The following is a 25,003-nucleotide window of genomic DNA, read 5'->3' as shown; positions in this document are numbered from 1 at the left end:
GGCTGCGTTGCTGATTTAACGCTGAAATGGCCATTTTTTCAGTGTTAAAACACGATCGCAAAACTCGTAATCTACCTGAACATTATTTATTTATTTTAAGGTAGTTATATTGTAACTTTTATTTAGGGGTTAATAGTTTAATTTAGTGTGTTGCGATGTGGGGGGGCGGCGGTTTAGGGGTTAATAAGTTTAGATTAGTATTTGCGATGCAGGGGGGTGGCGGATTAGGGGTTAATATGTTTACTGTCATTTTGACAATGTGGGGGGTCGGCGGTTTAGGGGTAAATTGTTTTATTTTAGTAGTTGCACTGGCAGTTTAGGGGTTAATAGGTTTATTTAGTGTCGGTGATGTCGGGGGCGGCAGTTTAGGGGTCAATAGCTTTATATAGTGTTGGCGATGTGGGTGGGCGGCAGTTTAGGGGTTAATAACTTTATTTAGTGTCGGCAATGTCGGGGGGGGGGGGGGCGGCGGATTAGGGTTATTTAGACTAGAGGGTTTATGTTAGGGTGTTAGGTTTTTACAAAACCTTCTTGTCTCCATAGGCATCAATGGGGAATGCATTATAGTGATCGCCATCCTGCAATCGCAGGTGTTAGTTTTTTTCTCCATTGATGGGAATACGTGCACAAGCACGTCAAGTCAGGACTTGGCTTTTGTGCAGTATGGAGCTTAGCACACCATACCTCACAACACAAGAAGGTTTTTTGTAACTTGTAATGGCAGCAATATGGAAAGTGTGGTACCGCTAAATTTTTAGCGTTTTTTACGCAGCAGGTTTAGCATTAAATTTGTAATTTAGGTGAATGATAATTAGATATGTTTAGACCTTACGGACATGTTGTTATATAGCAAGACAACATAATTAGAATTTCTGGTGAGCTATTTTCAACACTATTTGTTAGAAATAGTTGTACATTTTTGCACTATTTTTACTTTCACTTAATAGGTGACACTATTACATCATTTTTAGGATTATCCTATAAACATCTATTTTAGTGTCATGGATACCAGACAGCTAAGGCTACCCCCCACCCCCCTACTACATGGCTCACTCCCTGTTACATTAGATTGCCATTTCATGGCTTATGGGATTTCCCATATGCATGCTATGTGTTGTTTTGCTGTGTACACTTGGTCATGGAAGAGCTGATCTATGACCGGAAAAAACCCTGCTAGGCTGGCCGGGCTCCTGGAACTCCCAGTTGGCCACCTTACAACAGACACCCGCCTAACCCCTCTCAGGCTGGCTGGGCTCCTGGAACTCCCGGTCGACCACAGAGCAGCAGGACACCTGCTAACTTTACCCCTGGTCGCTCCAGTGGCCCTTTGCCCCAGAGCTCCACTCTTTTGGGGATTGGTAGCCCCTAGAGAGGACAAGAGGTGGGGGGATTACCAGAGGGGAGCTCCTTTGGGAACCAGGGGTTTTGGATGCCCCTATCCCCAGTAACGAATCACGTCGCTTTTTGGACTGTGACACCTGGGGAATGAGAGCTTTCAAATGACATCATGGAAGTGCCGCCGCTCCTCAGGGATCACCCCGAAACTGTCACAACTGGATCCTGGGATTCTGTGGGACTATGGCTGCTATGGAGGCACCGCTCTGTCTGGAGGGGCGGGAATGGCAGGAAAATTGTGGGATCGTCCAGTGTCTTATCAAGAGGAGTGTATGTTTTAAAATAAAATCTGTTTCTGTTTCACCTGAATGCTAGTATGTCTAGTTATTTGGGTGGGCTCCTGCTAAAATCACTTTCCTGGGCTACATAGCAGCCTGTCCCAGGCAGAGGAAGGACCCTCTGGCAGAGCTACCTAGTTTGGGTAGCCGGAGTCTGCCACAGGGTGGGACCCTGAATACCGGTGCTGTCGGGCATCAGGGGTGGCTACAGGCTGTGGTCATTTGCCAGCTACATAGCTGCAGTCGGCAGGGAGAAATCAGGACCCGTTTGGCGGAACTACCCAGTCGGGGTAGCCTGGGTATCCGTCACATTGGTGTCAACGGTGGGATCTGCTTCTTTTAAATGATTCCTGCTGACAGAGGAAAAGGGCCACAGTAGCCAGTTACTATGGAAGTCGAATTTCTAAGGAGAGTACAGGAGGTGCTGGCCCAGCTGGACGGTCCTATTTACCTACAGGATGAGCTGGAACAGAGGGACCTGATCCGCTGTGACCTCTGGTGGGAGGCTCTTCAACAGGAGTGGGACAATGGAAAGGTCCTCCCCACGAATGACACTATGTTCCGGGTTCGGCGGACCATGAGAGTGCCTTTCCTGGGAAAACAGCCAAAGGAAGGAATGGCTATCTGTTCTACATAGACTGGTCCAGCAAGAGATGTGGGTGGAGGACGGCTATCGGGCCCTCCAATGGCTCACTATGCATGCACAGCCATGGCTGGAGGATGGCTCCCCCACAGATGGATTTGGCTTCGGAGGCCCTGGATTGCTATTTACAAAAATGACAGAGGACCCACAGTTTGGGAGCGAGATGGACCAGGTTCTGGAGGATATCTCTGGACTCCAAGAGGAACTGTTGGATCTTTTGAAAGAATCCTGGCTACTAGATGATCTGGATTTTATAAGTGACCAGGAAGAGGCACTGGTCGAGGAATACAAGAGGCTGCTAGATCTCGTTAAGCAGCGTGCCGAGGCTATACAGATCTGGGGTGCAGCCCTCTGGGATTGATGGGGCTCGACCGTGGAGGAGTGGCAACAAAGAAAAAGGGAACCAGGGCTGCTGGATCCTGATCAGCAGTCTGGCTCCGAGCTTATGGTCTTGGACCAGGGGGGCACCCTAGCAGAAGTGCTTGCAACAGGGCAGAGAGCCGCCGGCCTCTGCCTAGCACCTGCAACAGCTCCAGAAAACCAGGGAGAGGAGGTAGGCGTCCTCCCTCCCCTTATGCAGAACCCCTTCCTGGGAGAGGAGACAGTCGGTCTCTCTCCCCAGAGGCAGAGCCAGGAGCAGGGAGAGGAGACAATCATCAACTGTTTGCTCCCCAATGGTGGACAGGAGCAAACAAACCCCGGTGTGGCTATCCGATGAGGATTACTCTATATAGAGAATGTCAAGCGTATTTAACTTACCCCCCCTCTTCACGGCCGCTCAATCTTGGTGTGCTGACCTGTGTTTGCAGGACCCCTTAGGTGAAAATTCTCTGTGCTGCCGCCAATCTGTATTTCTCGCTCGGAGCATCCACACTCAACCAAGCTGCTTCAACAGACGCCGCACTCTGATGCACCCGGCTCACAGGTGTGACGTCACCAGACGGATACCGGCTTGTAGGGGGTAAGGAGTCCCCGATTCTTTGTATTCAATCGCTGGTCCTTATGCTTGCAAATCCAAACTGGAACATGAACATTTGTGGGAAGTATGAACCTGCCAACTCCAACCGCGGCTTGATGCAGCAAATGTAGAAAGGAATGTCAGGAGTCGCAGGTAATCAGTCTCTCTCCCCAGCAGCAGAGCCATCCCCTGGGAGCGGAGGTAGTCGTCCTCCCTCCCCTTACGCAGAACACCTTCCTGGGAGAGGAGACAGTCTGTCTCTCTCCCCAGCAGCAGAGCCATCCCCTGGGAGCGGAGGTAGCCGTCCTCCCTCCCCTTACGCAGAAGCCCTTCCTGGGAGAGGAGACAGTTGGTCTCTCTCCCCAGCGGCAGAGCAAGGAGCAGGGAGAGGAGACAATCAATCTCTCTCCCCAGTAGCAGAGCCATCCCCTGGGAGCAGAGGTAGTCGCCTTCCCTCCCCTTACACAGAACCCCTTACTGGGAGAGGAGACAGTCGTTCTCTCTTCCCAGCGGCAGAACCAAGAGCAGGAAGAGGAGAAAGTCAGTCTCTCTCCCCAGCGGCAGAGCCATCCCCTGGGAGCGGAGGTAGTCGTTCTCCCTCCCCTTACGCAGAACCCCTTCCTGGGAGAGGAGACAGTCAGTCTCTCTCCCCTGTGGCAGAGCCATCCCCTGGAAGCGGAATTAGTTGTCCTCCCTTCCCTTACACAGAACCCCTTCCTAGGAGAGGAGACAGTCTGTCTTTCTCCCCAGCGGCAGAGCCAGGAGCCGGGAGAGGAGACAGTCGGTCTCTCTCCCCAGCGGCAGAGCCATCCCCTGGGAGCGGAGGTAGTTGTCCTCCCTCCCCTTATGCAGAACCCCTTTCTGGGAGAGGAGACAGTTGGTCTCTCTCCCCAGCCCCAGCGGCAGAGCTAGGACCCGGGAGAGGAGACAGTCAGTCTTTCTCCCCAGCGGCAGAGCCAGGAGCCGGGAGAGGAGACAGTCAGTCTCTCTCCCCAGCAGCAGAGCCATCCCCTGGGAGCAGAGGTAGTCATCCTCCCTCCCCTTATGCAGAACCCCTTCCTGGGAGAGGAGACAGTCGGTCTCTCTCCCCAGCAGCAGAGCCATCCCCTGGGAGCATAGGTAGTCATCCTCCCTCCCCTTATGCAGAACCCCTTCCTGGGAGAGGAGACAGTCTGTCTTTCTCCCCAGCGGCAGAGCCAGGAGCCGGGAGAGGAGACAGTCGGTCTCTCTCCCCAGCGGCAGAGCCATCCCCTGGGAGCGGAGGTAGTTGTCCTCCCTCCCCTTATGCAGAACCCCTTTCTGGGAGAGGAGACAGTTGGTCTCTCTCCCCAGCCCCAGCGGCAGAGCCAGGACCCGGGAGAGGAGACAGTCAGTCTTTCTCCCCAGCGGCAGAGCCAGGAGCCGGGAGAGGAGACAGTCAGTCTCTCTCCCCAGCAGCAGAGCCATCCCCTGGGAGCAGAGGTAGTCATCCTCCCTCCCCTTATGCAGAACCCCTTCCTGGGAGAGGAGACAGTCGGTCTCTCTCCCCAGCGGCAGAGTCATCCCCTGGGAGCAGAGGCAGTCATACTCCCTCCCAATACGCAGAACCCCTTCCTGGTTCCAGAGCCACCCCCTGGGAGTGGAGGTAGTTGTCCTCCCTCCCCTTACACAAAACCCCTTGAAGGGAGAGACGGATGTCGATAACTCTCCCCAGTGGCAGAACCCCTTCCTGGGGAGGAGACAGTCGGTCTCCCTCCCAAGCGGCAGAGCAGTTTCCCTTGGAGCGGAGGTAGCAGATCTCCCTCCCCAGTGGTAGATCTCCTTCTCGGGAGAAGAGACAGATGATCTCTCCCCTCAGTAGCTTGGCAGGGTCTCTACCCTTTTCTCCTCCCGGAGTATTTCTCACAGGGGGGCACCCACTCATGCAGTTGGTGCCACAAGTTTAGGCACCTGAGTTTTGTCTGCCCCACCAAGGAGCAACTTCCACCTACAACCAGGAAACCAGCAATAGCTTTGTTGGATACCCGCCCCTGCATTTGATGCCACCAGTTTGGGCACCCGAGTCTTGCCTGCAAGGAGCAACCTCAACCTACAGTCTGGGGTGGGGATACTGCGGGGAATCTGGCACTGGCTTTGTTTGTGGGTGGGTCAGCGGTACTCAACAGAGTGTTACAGAGGGAGGCAGTGTAGCCATGGAACTTAAGGACACTGAACTTGTGGGAGAACAACTGTTTGGGAGCTGGCCTTGGAAAACTTGTTTGGGACATTGCATTGTGTGACTGTCCCTGCGCCTAGGGCGCAGGAGATAGACACCAGCAGGAACCCCCCAGGAGGCCCCAAGCCCAGGAGAGATGGGATAACCTCTCCCAGCAACAGAGAAGTGGAGGGCCACCGTCGGACAGCCACAGGCCGACCCATTAAAGGTCTAGCTGAACTGGAGGGGGGGGAGATGTCAAGGATACCAGACATCTAAGGTTACCCCCCACCCTTCTACTACATGGCTCACTCCCTGTTACATTATATGGCCATTTCATGGTTTATGGGATCTCCCATATGCATGCTATGTGTTGTTTTGCTGTGTACACTTGGTCATGGAAGAGCTGATCTATGACCGGGAAAAACCCTCCTAGGCTGGCCGGGCTCCTGGAACTCCCAGTCGGCTGCCTTACAATGGACACCCGCTTAACTCCTCTCAGGCTGGCCAGGATCCTGGAACTCCCGGTTGACTACAAAGCAGCAGGACACCTGCTAACTTTACCCTTGGTTGTTCCAGCGGCCCTTTGCCCCAGAGCTCTGCTCTTTTGGGGATTGGTAGCCCCTAGAGAGGACAAGAGGTGGGGGGATTACCGGAGGGGAGCTCCTTTGGGAACTGGGGGTTTTGGACGCCCCTACCCCATAACTTTAACGGGCTGTATCTCCGGTCCCCAGTAACAAATCACGCTGCTTTTTTTTTTGGACTGGGATTCCGTGGGACTATGGCTGCTATGGAGTCGCCGCTCTGTCTGGAGGGGTGGGAATGGCGGGAAAATTGTTGGATTGACCAGTGTCTTATCAAGATGAGCTTTGTGTATAAAATGAGTGTGTGTTTTACAATAAAATCTGTTCCTGTTTCACCTGAATGCTAGTATGTCTAGTTATTTGGGTGGGCTCCTGCTAAAATCACTTTCCTGGGCTACATAGCAGCCTGTTCCACGCAGAGGAAGGACACTCTGGCAGAGCTACCTAGTCTGGGTAGCCGGAGTTTGCCACAGGGTGGGACACTGAATACCGGTGCTATTGGGCATCACTTGCCAGCAACATAGCTGCAGTTGGCAGGGAGGAAGCAGGACCCGTTTGGTGGAGCTACCCAGTCAGGGTAGCCTGGGTATCCGTCACATAAAGAAATATATTTATATAAGAATAAAAATTAAAAAAAAGTCTATGTGAAGCATAGAATTATTTTTGTTGAAATAGCAACATAAACATTTTTTTGCTGTTGAAATAGCAACATAAAATTTGTTTTCATTTTCTCAACTTTTACATAGCAAACGTACTATGTATATATCATATGCTATGCCAACACATCTATCTGTTAGAATTTATAGGATTATCTAATTTTGGTTTTATTTCTGTTTTTGATCTTTGAGCCTAATTCAGCCAGTCGTCTTGTGGCTCTATCATTAATGTGCCCCATATCTAGCGTGTCTCTGTATTGTCACCTATTTCTTATTTCTTAGTAATCCACCCTTTATGCCATAGGGACATACTATTGCTAGGACCATGACACAATATGCATATGGGCGGGGCCAAGCTGGCCCGATTCTTACACTGTGAGGGCTTTATTGTAATACATGCCGTATGTGACAGATGCCACTTAAAGCATGATCATAACGGTAAGCATCAACAGCACAATCTGATAACTTATATACTATGGCTGCTGTCTTCCATGTATCAGACAATGTAAAAACATATCTTATATCTCGTATACAATATGTCCCATTGTAGTGATTTTTACTGGGTGCAATTTTCTTAGACACACACACATGTTTCAGGTTAGGGATATTATTAGAATTATCACTTTAGCTACGCTCACTTATGGAACAATCGGTATTGCAAAGTTTCATGTAATCAATGTGGATACTATCACCTAGATTACAAGTTTTGCATTAGAGGCTATGCTGTGCTAACGAGCAGTTTTCACTCACCGCTCACTTACCTACAGCGCTGGTATTACGGGTTTTTACAAATCCGTCGTTAAAGGCAAGAAGTGAGCATAGAGCAAAATTTTGCTCATTACCGCACTCCAATACCAGCGCTGCTTAACTCAGCGGTGAGCTGGTGTAACGTGCTCGTGCACAATTTCCCCATAGGAATTAACGGGGAGAGCTGGCTGAAAAAAAGTCTAACACCTGCAAAAAAGCAGCGTAAAGCTCCTTAACGCAGCCCCATTGATTCCTATGGGGAAATAAAAGTTATGTCTACACCTAACACCCTAACATGAACCCCGAGTCTAAACACCCCTAATCTTACACTTATTAACCCCTAATCTGCTGCCCCCGACATCGTCGACACCTTCATTATATTATTAACCCCTAATCTGCCGCTCCGGACACCGTTGCCACCTACATTATATGTATGAACCCCTAATCTGCTGACCCCAACATCGCCCACACCTACATTATATTTATTAACCCCTAATCTGCCGCCCCCAATGTCGCCACCACCTACCTATACTTATTAACCCTTAATCTGCCGCCCCCATGTCGCCGCCACTATATTAAAGTTATTAACCCCTAAACCTAAGTCTAACCCTAAACCTAACACCCCCTAACTTAAATATAATTTAAATAAATCTAAATAAAATTACTACAATTAACTAAATAATTCCTATTTAAAACTAAATACTTACCTATAAAATAAACCCTAAACTAGCTACAATATGACTAATAGTTACATTGTAGCTATTTTAGGATTTATTTTTATTTTACAGGCAAGTTTGTATTTATTTTAACTAGGTAGAATAGTTATTAAATAGTTACCTAACACCTAACGCTACACTATAATTAAATAAATGACCTAAATTAAATACAATTACCTAAATTAAATTAGCTAAAGTACAAAAAAACCCCACTAAACTACAGAAAATAATAAACAAATTACAGAAATTTAAACTAATTACACCTAATCTAATAGCCCTATTAAAATAAAAAAAGCCCCCGCAAAATAAAAAAAAAAACCTAACCTAAACTAAACTACCAATAGCTCTTAAAAGGGCCTTTTGCGGGGCATTGCTCCAAAGTAATCAGCTCTTTTACCTGTAAAAAAAAATACAAACAACCCCCCCCAACAGTAAAACCCACCACCCACACAACCAACCCCCCAAATAAAATACTATCTAAAAAAAACTAAGCTCCCCATTGCCCATTTGGATGGAGATTGCATTAAAAGGGCAGTTAGCTCTTTTGCCTCCCAAACCCTAATCTAAAAAATAAAACCCACCCAATACACCCTTAAAACAGCCAATAGAATGCAAGCTCAATCCTATTGGCTGATTGGATCAGCCAATAGGATTGAACTTCAGTCCTATTGGCTGATTGCATCAGCCAATAGGATTTTTTCTACCTTAATTCTGATTGGCTGATAGAATTCTATCAGACAATCGGAATCTAAGGGACGCCATCTTGGATGACGTCACTTAAAGGTATCTTCATTCTCTTTTAGTCATCGGACGAAGAGGATGCTCCGCGTCGGATGTCTTGAAGATGGACCTGCTCCGCACCGGAAGGATGAAGATAGAAGATGCCGTGTGGATGAAGACTTCTGCCCGTCTGGGGGACCACTTCTGCCCGGCTTGGATGTACACTTCATCCCGTCTGGAGGACCACTTTGCCCGGCTTGGATGAAGACGTCTCCTGGTAAGTCGATCTTCAGGGGGTTAGTGTTAGGTTTTTTAAGGGTGTATTGGGTTTTTTAAGGGTGTAAGGGCAATGCCCATCCAAATGCCCTTTTTTTTAGATAGTATTTTATTTGGGGGGTTAGTTGTGTGGGTGGTGGGTTGTTTGTATTTTTTTTTACAGGTAAAAGAACTGATTACTTTGGGGCAATGACCCGCAAAAGGCCCTTTTAAGGGCTATTGGTAGTTTAGTTTAGACTAGGATTTTTTTTTTATTTTGAGGGGGCTTTTTTATTTTAATACGGCTATTAGATTAGGTGTAATTAGTTTAAATTTCTGTAATTTGTTTATTATTTTCTGTAATTTAGTATTTTTTTTGTACTTTAGCTAATTTAATTTAGGTCATTGTATTTAATTTAGGTAATTTATTTAAGTATAGTGTTGTTTTAGCTGTTAGTGTAACTTAGGTTAGGTTTTATTTTACAGGTAAATTTGTATTTATTTTAGCTAGGTAGTTATTAAATAGTTAATAACTATTTAATAACTATTCTACCTAGTTAAAATAAATACAAACTTGCCTGTAAAATAAAAATAAATCCTAAGCTAGCTACAATGTACCTATTAGTTATATTGTAGCTATCTTAGGCCTAGATTTAGAGTTTGGCGGTAGCCGTGAAAACCAGCGTTAGAGGCTCCTAACGCTGGTTTTAGGCTACCGCCGGTATTTGGAGGCAGTCAGGAAAGGGACTAACGCTCACTTTTCAGAGTTGACTTTTCCATACCGCAGATCCCCTTACGTCAATTGCGTATCCTATCTTTTCAATGGGATCTTTCTAACTCCGGTATTTAGAGTCGTGTCTGAAGTAAGCGTTAGAATTCTAACGACAAAACTCCAGCCGCAGAACAAATTCAGGAGTTAAGAGCTTTCTGGGCTAACGCCGGTTTATAAAGCTCTTAACTACTGTGCTCTAAAGTACACTAACACCCATAAACTACCTATGCACCCCTAAACCGAGGTCCCCCCACATCGCCGCCACTCTATTAATTTTTTTTAACCCCTAATCTGCCGACCGCCACCTACGTTATACTTATGTACCCCTAATATGCTGCCCCTAACACCGCCGACCCCTATATTATATTTATTAACCCCTAACCTGCCCCCCACAACGTCGCCGCCAGCTACCTACAATAATTAACCCCTAATCAGCCGAGCGGATCTCACCGCTACTATAATAAAGTTATTAACCCCTAATCCGCCTCACTCCCGCCTCAATAACCCTATAATAAATAGTATTAACCCCTAATCTGCCCTCCATAACATCGCCGACACCTAACTTCAATTATTAACCCCTAATCTGCCGACCGAATCTCGCCGCTATTCTAATAAATGGATTAACCCCTAAAGCTAAGTCTAACCCTAACACTAACACCACCCTAAGTTAAATATAATTTAAATCTAACGAAATAAATTAACTCTTATTAAATAAATTATTCCTATTTAAAGCTAAATACTTACCTGTAAAATAAATCCTAATATAACTACAATATAAATTATAATTATATTATAGCTATTTTAGGATTAATATTTATTTTACAGGTAACTTTGTATTTATTTTAACCAGGTACAATAGCTATTAAATAGTTAAGAACTATTTAATAGCTAAAATAGTTAAAATAATTACAAAATTACCTGTAAAATAAATCCTAACCTAAGTTACAATTAAACCTAACACTACACTATCAATAAATTAATTAAATAAAATACCTACAATTACCTACAATTAAACCTAACACTACACTATCAATAAATTAATTAAATACAATATCTACAAATAAATACAATGAAATAAACTAACTAAAGTACAAAAAATAAAAAAGAACTAAGTTACAAAAAATAAAAAAATATTTACAAACATCAGAAAAATATTACAACAATTTTAAACTAATTACACCTACTCTAAGCCCCCTAATAAAATAACAAAGACCCCCAAAATAACAAAATGCCCTACCCTATTCTAAATTACTAAAGTTCAAAGCTCTTTTACCTTACCAGCCCTGAACAGGGCCCTTTGCGGGGCATGCCCCAAAGAATTCAGCCAATCAGATTGAGCTCGCATTCTATTGGCTGATCGGAACAGCCAATAGAATGCGAGCTCAATCTGATTGGCTGATTGAATCAGCCAATCGGATTGAACTTGATTCTGATTGGCTGATTCCATCAGCCAATCAGAATTTTCCTACCTTAATTCCGATTGGCTGATAGAATCCTATCAGCCAATCGGAATTTGAGGGACGCCATCTTGGATGACGTCCCTTAAAGGAACCGTCATTCGTCGGGAAGTCATCGGAAGAAGAAGATGGGTCCGCGGTGGAGGTCTTCAAGATGGAGCCGGTTCTCATCGGATGAAGATAGAAGATGCCGCTTGGAAGAAGATGGTTGCCGGTCCGGATCTACTCTTCTTCCCGGATAGGATGAAGACTTTGGAGCCTCTTCTGGACTTCTACAGCCGTCGGATGATGGATGTCTAGCCCCCGCTTGGGCTTAGATGAAGATTTCGGAGCCTGGAACGATCGGTGATACCTGGCATGGTGAAGACAAGGTAGGAAGATCTTCAGGGGCTTAGTGTTAGGTTTATTTAAGGGGGGTTTGGGTTAGATTAGGGGTATGTGGGTGGTGGGTTGTAATGTTGGGGGGGTATTGTATGGTTTTTTTTACAGGCAAAAGAGCTGAATTCTTTGGGGCATGCCCCACAAAGGGCCCTGTTCAGGGCTGGTAAGGTAAAAGAGCTTTGAACTTTAGTAATTTAGAATAGGGTAGGGCATTTTTTTATTTTGGGGGTCTTTGTTATTTTATTAGGGGGCTTAGAGTAGGTGTAATTAGTTTAAAATCGTTGTAATATTTTGCTGATGTTTGTAAATATTTTTTTATTTTTTGTAACTTAGTTCTTTTTTATTTTTTGTACTTTAGCTAGTTTATTTCATTGTATTTATTTGTAGATGTATTTAATTAATTTATTGATAGTGTAGTGTTAGGTTTAATTGTAGGTAATTGTAGGTATTTTATTTAATTAATTTATTGATAGTGTAGTGTTAGATTTATTTTACAGCTAATTTTGTAATTATTTTAACTATTTTAGCTATTAAATAGTTCTTAACTATTTAATAGCTATTGTACCTGGTTAAAATAAATACAAAGTTACCTGTAAAATAAATATTAATCCTAAAATAGCTATAATATAATTATAATTTATATTGTAGCTATATTAAGATTTATTTTACAGGTAAGTATTTAGCTTTAAATAGGAATAATTTATTTAATAAGAGTTAATTAATTTCGTTAGATTTAAATTATATTTAAGTTAGGGGGTGTTAGTGTTAGGGTTAGACTTAGCTTTAGGGGTTAATACATTTATTAGAATAGCGGTGAGCTCCAGTCGGCAGATTAGGGGTTAATGTTTGAAGTTAGGTGTCGGCGATGTTAGGGAGGGCAGATTAGGGGTTAATACTATTTATTATAGGGTTAGTGAGGCGGATTAGGGGTTAATAACTTTATTATAATAGCGGTGCGGTCCGGTCGGCAGATTAGGGGTTAATAAGTGTAGGCAGGTGGAGGCGACGTTGTGGGGGGCAGATTAGGGGTTAATAAATATAATATAGGGGTCGGCGGTGTTAGGGACAGCAGATTAGGGGTACATAGGGATAATGTAAGTAGCGGCGGTTTACGGAGCGGCAGATTAGGGGTTAATAATAATATGCAGGGGTCAGCGATAGCGGGGGCGGCAGAATAGGGGTTAATAAGTGTAAGGTTAGGGGTGTTTAGACTCGGGGTACATGTTAGAGTGTTAGGTGCAGACGTAGGAAGTGTTTCCCCATAGCAAACAATGGGGCTGCGTTAGGAGCTGAACGCGGCTTTTTTGCAGGTGTTAGGTTTTTTTACAGCTCAAACAGCCCCATTGCTTCCTATGGGGGAATCGTGCACGAGCACGTTTTTGAAGCTGGCCGCGTCCGTAAGCAACTCTGGTATCGAGAGTTGAAGTTGCGTTAAATATGCTCTACGCTCCTTTTTTGGAGCCTAACGCAGCCATTCTGTGGACTCTCAATACCAGAGTTATTTAAAAGGTGCGGCCAGAAAAAAGCCAGCGTTAGCTACGCGGGTCGTTACCGACAAAACTCTAAATCTAGCCGTTAGGGTTTATTTTACAGGTAAGTATTTAGTTTTAAATAGGAATTATTTAGTTAATGATAGGAATATTTATTTAGATTTATTTCAATTATATTTAAGTTAGGTGGTGTTAGGTTTAGGGTTAGACTTAGGTTTAGGGGTTAATAACTTTAATATAGTGGCGGCGATGTTGGGGGCAGCAGATTAGGGGTTAATAAATATAATGTAGGTGTTGTCGATGTTGGGGGCAGCAGATTAGGGGTTAATACATATAATGTAGGTGGCAGCGGTGTCCGGAGAGGCAGATTAGGGGTTACAATTTTTATTTTAGTATTTGCGATGCGGGAGGGCCTCGGTTTAAGGGTTAATATGTAGTTTATGGGTGTTAGTGTACTTTTTAGCACTTTAGTTATGAGTTTTATGCTACGGCGTTGTACCATAAAACTCTTAACTACTGACTTTTAAATGCGTTAGGACTCTTGACGGGGTAGGGTGTACCGCTCACTTTTTGGCCTCCCAGGACAGACTCGTAATATCAGCGCTATGGAAGTCCCATAAAAAAGTCTTTACGAAGAAGTGTGCGGTGACCCTAAACCTTCAAGACTCGTAATACCAGCGGGCATAAAAAAGCAGCATTAGGACCTCTTAACGCTTCTTTTTTACCCTAAAGCTCAACTCGTAATCTAGCTGTATTTTTTTTAATGTTTTTTGATGTTGCATAGTTTGTAACACCTGGATATCACCATGGCAACCGTTTTAGCGGATTTCTGTGTTGGGGGAGGGATCAGATTTGGTTTAAATGATTGTTTGTTCTTTTCACTCTTGTTAGTCTGATGAAGGAGTGAACACCCCAAAACGTTACTGTAAATAAAATTGTGTTGTACACTTGATAAGACCAGAGAGTGCTTTGTCCTTCAGCTCTATCTACTACTCTTAGCACCCTGGCATATGAAGCTTGTTAGTGGGAGTGCACCTATCTCTACATGTTTATATATATATAATAACATGGGTATTCAAGTATATAGACATGAAAGTCAAGTGCACATTTTTTTGAGCACTATATGGCATCAGTGTTTACAATGGTATATTGCTTGCCATATATTGTTAGAGACAAACTATCAAGAAAATAAGTTACATTTGATAATAAAAATAAATTCTATATATTTTTTAATCACAATCTGAATCATGAAAGTTTAATTTTTACTTCATAAAGGTTTTATGGACCTGAACATAAGGAAATACTAGCTAACTTTAGAAAGACTGTCTTTCCTGCAAGAATTTTAACTACTAAAAAATCCAAATTCTACTGCATTTAATGGTCCTTTAGTAGAAACCTATATTTGTACATCATTTTTTTCTGCTTTTTGAATTTTTAACTATGTAAATTGGTGTGTTCGATGGATACAAAGTCACAACATGAGGAACACGAGGCTTAGTTGAGACAGGAGTCTCTTGAGTAAAAGCAGCAGGACCACAAGTTAAAGTGAAAACAGTTTATTTTTGATAGTCGTGCATCAGTAGCTGGGACAAAAGATAAACCTCCCTAACACTGGAAAAAGAAGTACATGATCTGTGTGAAATACTTGGATGAAGTTCCACCTGCGGCTTCAGTTATTGTGGCTCAAGGACTAAAGGACTGAAGGACTAAAGCAGTTGATGAGCTAAAAGTGAGGTAAAAACTTAACAAGCTAAGTATAGTCAGAATTAAAGCAAATAGCCAGGACAACCAGCAGATAAACAAAGCCAGGAATCAGGCCAAGGACAAACTGCAAATACAAAACACATCAACACAAGAAAGCCAGCTCAAGAATGAGTAAGCACAAGTGCCCATGTACTTCCCACCAGGAGAACAAACTGCAGAAAAAAAAGACAATTAAATGTTTTTTTAAATTTATTTTATTTTAATCCCCCTGAATATAGCTATGTTTTAGAGGAAGTAGCACAGTATACTGGGAGTTATATAGCATTCTGGAATTTATAGTTCATTATTTCTCTCTCAGCATTGTGATTCTGCGGTTCTGGACTCTAATTCCCAGCATGCTTTGTACAGTGGTGGGGAGTGAGCTCCGTGGAAGGCAAAATATCATGCTTCCTTCTTCATGTCGTATGTATGTGTCCCAGGCAAAACTGTGTACAGTCTGACCAGCTGCACAATGTAGGGGGAAGCACTGTGTATATGAGGCTATGAACACCTTGTGCACATTGGGGAAGGCAGCTGGGAGTATTGTCTGACCCTTTACACAGATTTATATATTTATTTCTATGGTCAGACACAAGTGGTAGTGGGGGGAAGGGGTGCATTGAGCCAATGATTTTAAATTCTGCACCATGACTTTCATGCTATTAAATATTTCCATTCCGAGAACCTTTTTAACAGCAGCAAAGAATAAAGTATCTCATTAATGACAGTCTGCTCTGAGTTAACACTTTCTGTGCAGAATCCTCCTACTCACATACTAGAATAGTTCAAAGGTAATGTACTGTTTTAGGAATAATATGTTAACATATGTTGGATCTTTTGCTTTAAATTTTGATTTTGTCTTTTTTAAATCTGTGTAATGCAACAAATTAAATAAGCAAAACATTAAGGGCTAGATAATAAATAGAGTGGTAATTACCGCTCCCGCTTGCATGCTAACCCTGCTCGACTTTTGATCTTTGCGCGAGTCGGGTAGCAGGCATATTACAAGTTGAAAGTAAATATTTTTTGCTTACGTGTGTAACCCGACACACGCAAAGAGCAGAAGTTAAGTTTGAGCGTTGAATGCTATTGCGTTTGAGTGATCGCATTTACTTTCAAAGTGTAATACGAGTGGTCATTGCCACTCAATGTCGCCCATAGAAAATATGGGGAGCTTAAATTACTGGGAGTTGTAAGCAATTGTAAGCAATGACCCGTGCATGTTCCTCCCTTAGGGCTAGATTACAATTATTTAACACTCCCCCTCAAGTGTTAACTGCGCTAGAAGTACATTTTTTGCGTGCATTGGGTTGCGCTCGTATTATGACTTGAAAGTAAAAAGTTATAACCTATTACCAATTCCCCTATAGAAGTCAATGGAAAAAAAAGTGGAAAAAAACCCCACTCTCGCTTTAACTCAAACGCATATTTTCAAGTGCGCTAACCTGACATGAAAATATAAATATTTCACATTCAAATGCTCTTCACATAGCAGAATATGTTCTATTTATTCATAAATACATATTTCTACATATATCTGATGGTATTTTGGTACAATATACATCTATACCTCTATATATATATATATATATATATATATATATATATATATATATATATATACATATACATATGATTATACAGGTAGCCCTCAGTTTACGCCGGGGTTAGGTTCCAGAAGGAATGGTTGTAAATCGAAACCGTTGTAAATTGAAACCCAGTTTATAATGTAAGTCAATGGGAAGTGAGGGAGATAGGTTGTCATAAGTAACACATAATACATTATTTTTAAAGCTTTGAAATGAAGACTTTAAATGCTAAACAGCATTATAAACCTAATAAAATAATCACACAACACAGAATATATAATTAAACTAAGTTAAATGAACAAAAACATTGGCTAAACAGCATTATTTACCTAATAAAATAATCACACAACACAGACTTTACTTGCATTTTTCTGCAAACAGTTCTTCTATGCATTCCAATCTGGACTGATTTATAGACAGGAAGATCTTGTTCCTTTGAAATCTGCTCGGTAGCTCAGGTCTGGTTAAACTGATTAATTTCAGCTTGCTTGGCTTTGCTGCAACACAAGCGGACAGCTCCACCTACTGGCTATTTTAATAAATGCACTGCTTCTCAATGCTTTTCAATAACAGTCACATGACTGGAAAAAAAGGTTGTTATTCTGAAACGGTGTAAATTGAACCGTTGTAAAACGAGGGCCACCTGTATATAGGTATAGATATATACAAATATATATAGGAATATCTATTTAAAAATACATAGAACATATTCTATGTGCAGAATGTCAAACATTTACAGTAAATCCACAGTATAACTATTTATTAAAAATTAATATTGCATAAATATGATTTTACATGTTTTTATCTACTTACCTACAAAGGGCTCCAATGCAATTATATATGTGTCTATATATACATAGTAACATAGTAGATAAGGTTTAAAAAAGACTGAAGTCCATCGAGTTCAACCTATACAAATCTAAAATACTTACAAAAAGCTCCAGTTAAGCTTAAATAACCCCATTAAAATGTGTCCCATTTAATACTAGCAATCATATCCATGAATTTTGTTTATATACAGAAATTTATCCAGACTATTTTTAAATGTATCTATGGTATTGGCATTCACTACCTCCTTTGGTAATGAGTTACACAATTTTATTGCTCTTACAGTGAAAAAACGTTTCCGTTGCAGGAGATTAAATCTCCTTTCCTCCAACCTTAAATTATGACCTCTTGTCAGAAACAATTTTCTTGGAATAGACAGAGCTTTTGCCATCTCTGTGTATGGGCCTTGAATATATTTATATAAAGTAATAATGTCACCTCTCAAGCGCCTTTTTTCTAAAGAAAACAGACCCAGTTTGGGTAGCCTCTCCTCATAAGTTAATTTCTCCAATCCTTTTATTAGCTTTGTGGCCCTTCTCTGAACTTTTTCTAGTTCTGAAATATCTTTTTTAGCAATTGGTCCCCAGAACTGCACTCCAAACTAAAGGTGAGGTCTTACCAGGGCTTTATATAATGACAGAATTATGCTTTCCTCCCTTGAATCAATGCCTCTTTTAATACATTCTAGTATCTTATTAGCCTTTGAAGCCGCTGCCCTGCATTGTGCACCCATCTTTAGCTTTTTATCTATTACTACTCCCAAATCCCTTTCCTCCTGTGTTTGGCTAAGTCTTGTCCCATTTAAAAAATACGTAGCCTGCTTATTTTTACTTCCAAAATGTAGAACCTTGCATTTTTCCGTATTAAATCTCATTTTCCATTCACTTGCCCATAGTTCTAATTTTAGCAAATCCCTTTGTAAAGAGAGTTTGTCCTGCTCTGACCTAATGACCTTACTTAACTTAGTATCATCTGCAAAAATAGAGATGTCGCTATTTAATCCTTGCTCCAAGTAATTTATAAAAATATTAAAAAGAACAGGGCCCAGGACTGATCCCTGGAGGACGCCACTGATTACCTTTGTCCAATCTGAGTATGCCCATTTACTACTACTCGTTGCTCCCTATCTTTTATCCAGTTATTTATCCATGAGCTAACATTTTCAGCTATTCCCAGTCCCTTAATTTTGTGCATTAATCTCTCATGTGGCACTGTATCAAATGCCTTTCCAAAATCTAAGTATATCACATCAACTGATTCCCCTTTATCTATATTTTTACTTACTTCCTTGTAGAATCTAATTAGACTAGTTTGACATGATCTATTTCTCCTAAAGCCATGCTGATAAGAACTCATAATCTTGTTTACACGAATATGCTTATCAATATAATCCCTTATAATCCCTTCAAATATCTTCCCCACTATTGATGTCAGACTAACTGGTCTATAGCTTCCTGGATCATCCCTGCTTCACTTTTTGAAGGGTGGCACCACATCAGCTTTACGCCAATCCTGGGGTACCATGCCTGAGGATAATGAGTCTTGAAAAATTAAGAGTAAAGGTTTGTCTATAACAGTGCTAAATTCCCTTAACACCCTTGGGTGTATTCCATCTGGGCCTGGAGTTTTATTTACCTTAATATTTTCCAGTTTTTTCCTGATATCCTCTAAACAAAACCCAGTTAGTGGTATGGACTGGCATGTTCTATTCTGTTCCAAAGTATCATTCAATGGTTCCTCTCTTGTGTATACTGAAGAAAAAAACTGGTTTAGTACCTCAGCCTTCTCCCTGTCATTATTTATCATGCTACCCTCCACGCATTTTAATGTACCTATATTATCCGTCTTAGATTTTTTGCTATTTATGTACTTAAAGAACCTTTTAGGGTTAGACTTAGAATCCTTGGCAATTCATTTTTCATTTTCAATTTTGGCTAATTTGATTGCTTTTTTGCATGCTTTGTTACATTCCTTATAAATATTGTATGTTAATAATAATTTAAATGCCCTACGTTTTTTCCTAATTTCTCTTAACACATTTTTATTTAGCCATTTGTTTTTTTATTTTTATTTTTATAACCATATGGTATGTGTTGATATGTATATTTATTTACAAACATTTTAAATATTATCCATTTATCCTCTGTATTTTTATTAGAAAATACATTGTCCCAATTTATATTATTTAATGATTTCCTTAAATCGTTGAATGTTGCTTTCTTGAAATTAAAAGTCTTAGTTAAGCCTTTAAAACACTGCATATGAAAAGAGATTTCAAATGTGACCATGTTATGATCACTGTTACCCAAATGTCCTTTAACTTCTATGTTTGATATTATATCTGTATTGTTTGATAGCACTAAATCCAATATAGCTTTACTCATAGTTGGCTCCTCTATTAATTGTGACAAGAAGTTATCCCTGAGAACATTTAAAAATCTATCCCCCTTAGCTGAATTACTAGTTTCATTGGCCCAGTTTATATCAGGGTAGTTAAAATCTCCCATAATTACAGCACTGTTATTAGCAGCCTTACCTATTTGGATAAGTAGTTGAGTTTCCTCTGGGTCACTAATGTTGGGAGGCTTGTAGCATGTTCCTAGTAATATTTTTTTAGGATTTTTCCCCCCACTCTTTAATTCAACCCACAGGGTCTCTACATTGTCACTTGTATCATAAATATCTTCCCTTATTGTAGGTTTAAGGTTAGGTTTAATATACATGCAGATTTCTCCACCCCTTTTATTATTCCTGTCCCTCCTAAATAATGTATACCCCTCTAAGTTAACTGCCCAGTCATGTGAATTATCCCACCAAGTTTCAGTTATACTGATAACATCATAGTCCTCTTCTGCAACTAAGAGCGTCAGCTCCCCCATTTTACCTGTCATGCTTCTTGCATTTGTTGTCATACATTTAATTTTCATGTGCTTTCTGCTGCTACTTGGTGTGCTTTCCTCTATACTTTCTAATGTGACATTTCTTAAGTCATCCCTTCCTTGAGATATTAAGGGAGTGACATATTCACAGACTGATCCCTCTGTTCTATTTTGTTCTAACTGACCCTCCCCCCCTTTGCCTAGTTTAAAAGCTTATCTAAACGTGCTACCATCCTTTCCTCCAACACACCTGCACCCATGTCATTCAGGTGCAATCCATCCTTACTGTACAAATTGTACCCTAGTGAAAAATCAGCCCAGTGTTCTAAAAAGTCAAACCTCTCATTTTTACACCATGTTTTTAGCCATGAATTAACAGACCTTAGCTCCTTCTGCCTTACTGAGTTAACACACGGCACTGGTAATATCTCAGAAAATATTACTTTGGCGGTCCTTGCTTTAAGCTTGCTACCTAACTCCCTGAAGTCATTTTTTAGGACTCTCCATCTCCCATCGATTCCTTCATTAGTACCAATATGCACCATGACTGCAGGATCAGACCCACATCCCTCTAACAATCTATCAATACGCTCCACAATATGCCTAACACGAGCCCCTGGAAGACAGCAAACTGTCTATGTAAAGGGTCTGGATGACAAATTACCCTATCAACCTTCCTAATAATAGAGTCTCCTACCACCAACATCTGCCTCTGGCCCTGACTTGTATGCCCCTCTTCCATGACTGAAGGACTGCCCACCATAATATGCTCCTCTTCCATAGCTAAAGGACTGTTCACTATACTAGGCAACACAGCCCTCTCTGCCACTGCCACCCCTGAACTGATATCCCCAACATCTTCACTTAATCTGGCAAATCTATTGGGGTGTACCAGCTCAGAACTGGCCTGTCTCTTCCGCTTACCTTTACTTCGCCCTCTAACTGTGACCCAGCTACATCCTGGAGTCTCCTCATCTGAATCCTCCCCATACATATGTGTACATATGTATTTGTATGTGTATATATGTCTGTAAATACATATATAGAGATATAAATACATATGTATACATATTTAGACATGTACAGATATAACTACATATCCATCTTTAGACATATATATGTATGTATTGTAAGGTGCCATTCCGTGCGGCCATTAGTAGCTTCAAGTTGCTAAGCAACATGACGTAGATGTCCTCGCCGGCCACCGAGTGACATCACGCGCCCTATTTACTCTTGGGCTGGTGGATCCTTGGCGCCCGTTTGTTGTATTCTACAGCCACTTTGGCTCCCTTATCTCTGCCTGCCTAAACGTGTGAGTAACCTCTATCTACTTAAGCTGCCTGAATGTGTGAGTAACTTCTACCTATCTGAACTGCCTGACTAGTGAACAACCGCTATCTGAACTTCCTGAACGGGGGCATAATCTCTGAGTGCCTAAACTGCCTGCCTCAACTGCCTAAACTTGTGTTTAACCTTCACCTGTCTAAACTGACAAATCATGTATTTAACCTCTGCCTGCCTTTAGCCTATGTGAACTCTGTGGCCTCTGCATGTCTGCTGAAGTTAGATTGTCTAATGATTATCGTCTGGCCTTACTGTCCTTCATCTGCCTGATCAACCTGTTGGAGTAATTATCAGCTGTTCAGCACATGAGTCTTTGCCTTTTTACTCATCCTTTACTCCAGTATAACAGTTGTCTCTGGGGGTCACGTCCTGGATTATATTCAGTGTGCAAGAGGGTGATATTCACTTAATTCTAGCCTTTAGGTCTACTTCAGCACCGACCCCAAATGGGCCAATAAAATGGACCCCTCTGAACTAGCCCTGGCCATGACCCATCAGGGACAACTGTTCCAGAGAAATATGATGGAAATCCTGAGGAATGTAGGGGCTTCCTAAACCAATGTTGACTTAATTTAAAAAGTCACCCAGTCATGCTTTCTACGTTTGCTGCTAAGGTGAACTTTCTAATCTCTTTATTTAAAGAAAAAAGATCTGGCTTGGGTATTGCCTTTGTTAAAGAAAGATTATATGCTTCTTCAAAATATTGATTCCTTCATATCAACCTTTTCCTCTGTATTCAACAAACCTGGCAGAACAGCAGCTGCTGAGAGTAGCCTTTAGGATATTAGTCAAGGGAATCAATCTGTAGCATAGTATGCCATTGAATTTTGTACCCCAGCGGCTAAGACGAATTGGAACCAGGGTGCCTTGAGAGCAGCTTTCCATAGGGGTTTGTTGGAATGCCTTAAAGACTAATTAGTCTTCCGTGAATCTGTGTTCCAGAATCTTTGGAAGGCTTAATTAACTACACTTGGATGCACGTCATTCAGAACGTCTTCAGGAGAAGTAACGAACCAGGAGAGCCACTTCTAGGCCCACATAATTGTTGGCTCCTCACTTCTCTACACCTGTAGCTCATCCTAAAAGTCCTTTGGACCCAGAGGAACCCATGGAGATGGGGGCTATAAAGCTTATGGATTTAGGCTTGTGCTTGTACTCCGGCCTTATAGGTCACTTATTAAAAAAATGTCCAACCCGGCCAGTAAAAGACAGGGCTTGATCCCTAAATATGGGAAGGAGTCAAGCCACATTCTAACCATGCAACTAAGCTTTTTGTTCCTGCTACTATACATTGTGGGACTCTCAAAATATCTGTACAAGCTTTAGTAGATTCTGGGGCAGCAGGAATCTTTATGGATACTTCTTTTGCGAAACAACTTAATATATTAGACCTTTATTAGATCTTATAATCTGGTCAGAATCTGAAAGGGTGACGAATGGAAAACAGCCTTCAATACTCATTTTGGGCACCAAAAATACGGTGTTTCAGCATTTTGTTAATAAAATCTTCAGATATTACTTGAACAAATTCATAATATTCTATCTGGATGACATCCTTACTTTTTCCAAGAATCATCATAAGGATATCGACCATGTGACTGTAGTCCTCCAACGGATACTAACTTTTGTACATATAAGGGCAGCGGACCACAGGGTTTTATCCCTTCCATCTGATTGCCTGCCTCTGTTCCTGATCTGCTGTGGCCTTGCACCGTGAGGAACTATTCAGATGGTGCTCAGCTAGCTGGACTGCTGTAGAAATCCAGCCTGCTTTTATGGTCATGACTGAATGCCTTTTCTGAATGTGAGTACCCTGTGTGTATCTCTTCTGTTTATACCACACATTGTACTATTGATTTGCACATGTGGAGCCTCTTTCTGTTCCATATTAAATCATAGATCTTCCATCCCTGATGAAGTAAGAGAGCTGCCTACTCATCCCCTACATCAAGCATATCATCTTTTGGATATCGTTAAAGCTTGGAATTGGAGTTTTAAGTATTTAGCTCACTAACTTTGTATGCTATCGCTTCTAGTACAATTTATCTCATTTTATGGGATAATGGAACTTTAAGAATACCATTCCAACATAGTTTCACAGGTCCCTCCTGTATCTTTAATTGTATTTGTTTATTCCTTATGTATATTCATTATAATATTAACACCTGTGCTTATATTGTTCTGAGCGCCTCCTAGAGGATTTATATATTCATATATGTATATGTTTCTATATATTATCCTTTTGCTTTAGAGTTAATATATTAGACCTTTATTGGATCTTATAATCTGGTCAGAATCTGAAAGGGTGACAAATGGAAAACAGTTTTCAATACTCGTTTTGGGCACTAAAAATACGGTGTTTCAGCATTTTGTTAATAAAATCTTCAGAGATTACTTGAACAAATTCATAATAATCTATGTGGATGACATCCTAACCTTTTCCAAGAATCATCATGAGGATATCCATCATGTGACTGTAGTCCTCCAAATCGGGTTGATTTCTGGCGATTTCTTTTTACGCGGCCTCAGAGCGGGCGGACAGGTTATGCGCGGAAACATGGGGCATCAAGCTCTGTACGGAGCTTGATAAATATTCTCCTGTCTCTCTTGTCAAAATGGCTGTCTTGTAGCAATGCAATATCAAACCTTTAACTTGTTAGTTTTTTGGTGTAATTATCTCTACTAACCCATTCTCCATATCATATTATAAATAGGGGTCAAACAAAAAGGAAGCAGTGAGTTTGTCAAAACATTATCTGTTCTAACAAAATACTAGAATAGAGCAGTATATATTTTTAAATGTAGAGATAAAGATTGTATAAGGCTTTCAGATCTTCATAATGTAATGCTTTTCTGCTCTGTATTTTTAGGCTGCCTCTAGTGCAAGCACCCACCTTTGAACTGCTTATTCCAGCGCTGATTCTCAGCAAACAAACTGTTTTAAATAGAACATCAAATAATGGTGAGTTTCTGTGAAGTGTTTTTCTGAAAAACAAAAGCCAATCAAACTTTAAGAAACTGAAAACATTGTATACTAATACTATAGTATATACTATACAAGCTGTGCAAGACACAAACTTTACATGTACTGTTGTTTTTACGCTAAATGCAATATCTCATTATATTATTTTAAAGAGTGGCCTTGCAGCACACATATAGCACTATTTGAAAAGAAAAAACCCATCAATACAAACTACAAACCTTCATCATCAAGCAGTATATGCACAAAAGTGAAAAATGCCTTCCTCTGCAAAAAGAGTCCTCTCCCATGTTATTTTGAAGTGCAAGCCACCAAAACTATATTGTAAAATAAAATATATCATATTAGCTGTGCTTAGAGACATTAAAAAGGCAAATTAAAGGGACAGTCTACTCCAGAATTGTTATTTATTACC

The 25,003-nt window shown here is 41.4% G+C and overlaps 1 protein-coding gene across 1 annotated transcript in view; it reads left to right on the top strand.

The window, feature by feature from the left end:
- Window positions 1-25,003, top strand: part of SLC23A3 (solute carrier family 23 member 3) — a 144,013-nt gene that overhangs the window by 17,367 nt on the left and 101,643 nt on the right. The window contains exon 3 of the mRNA XM_053712425.1: window positions 24,479-24,570. Coding sequence (XP_053568400.1) covers window positions 24,479-24,570 — 92 coding nt within the window. The remainder of the gene's footprint in view (window positions 1-24,478; window positions 24,571-25,003) is intronic.

Source organism: Bombina bombina, chromosome 1, assembly GCF_027579735.1.
Source record: "Bombina bombina isolate aBomBom1 chromosome 1, aBomBom1.pri, whole genome shotgun sequence".
In the NCBI taxonomy this organism is placed as follows: domain Eukaryota; kingdom Metazoa; phylum Chordata; class Amphibia; order Anura; family Bombinatoridae; genus Bombina; species Bombina bombina.
This window is presented reverse-complemented; position numbering and strand designations above follow the sequence as displayed.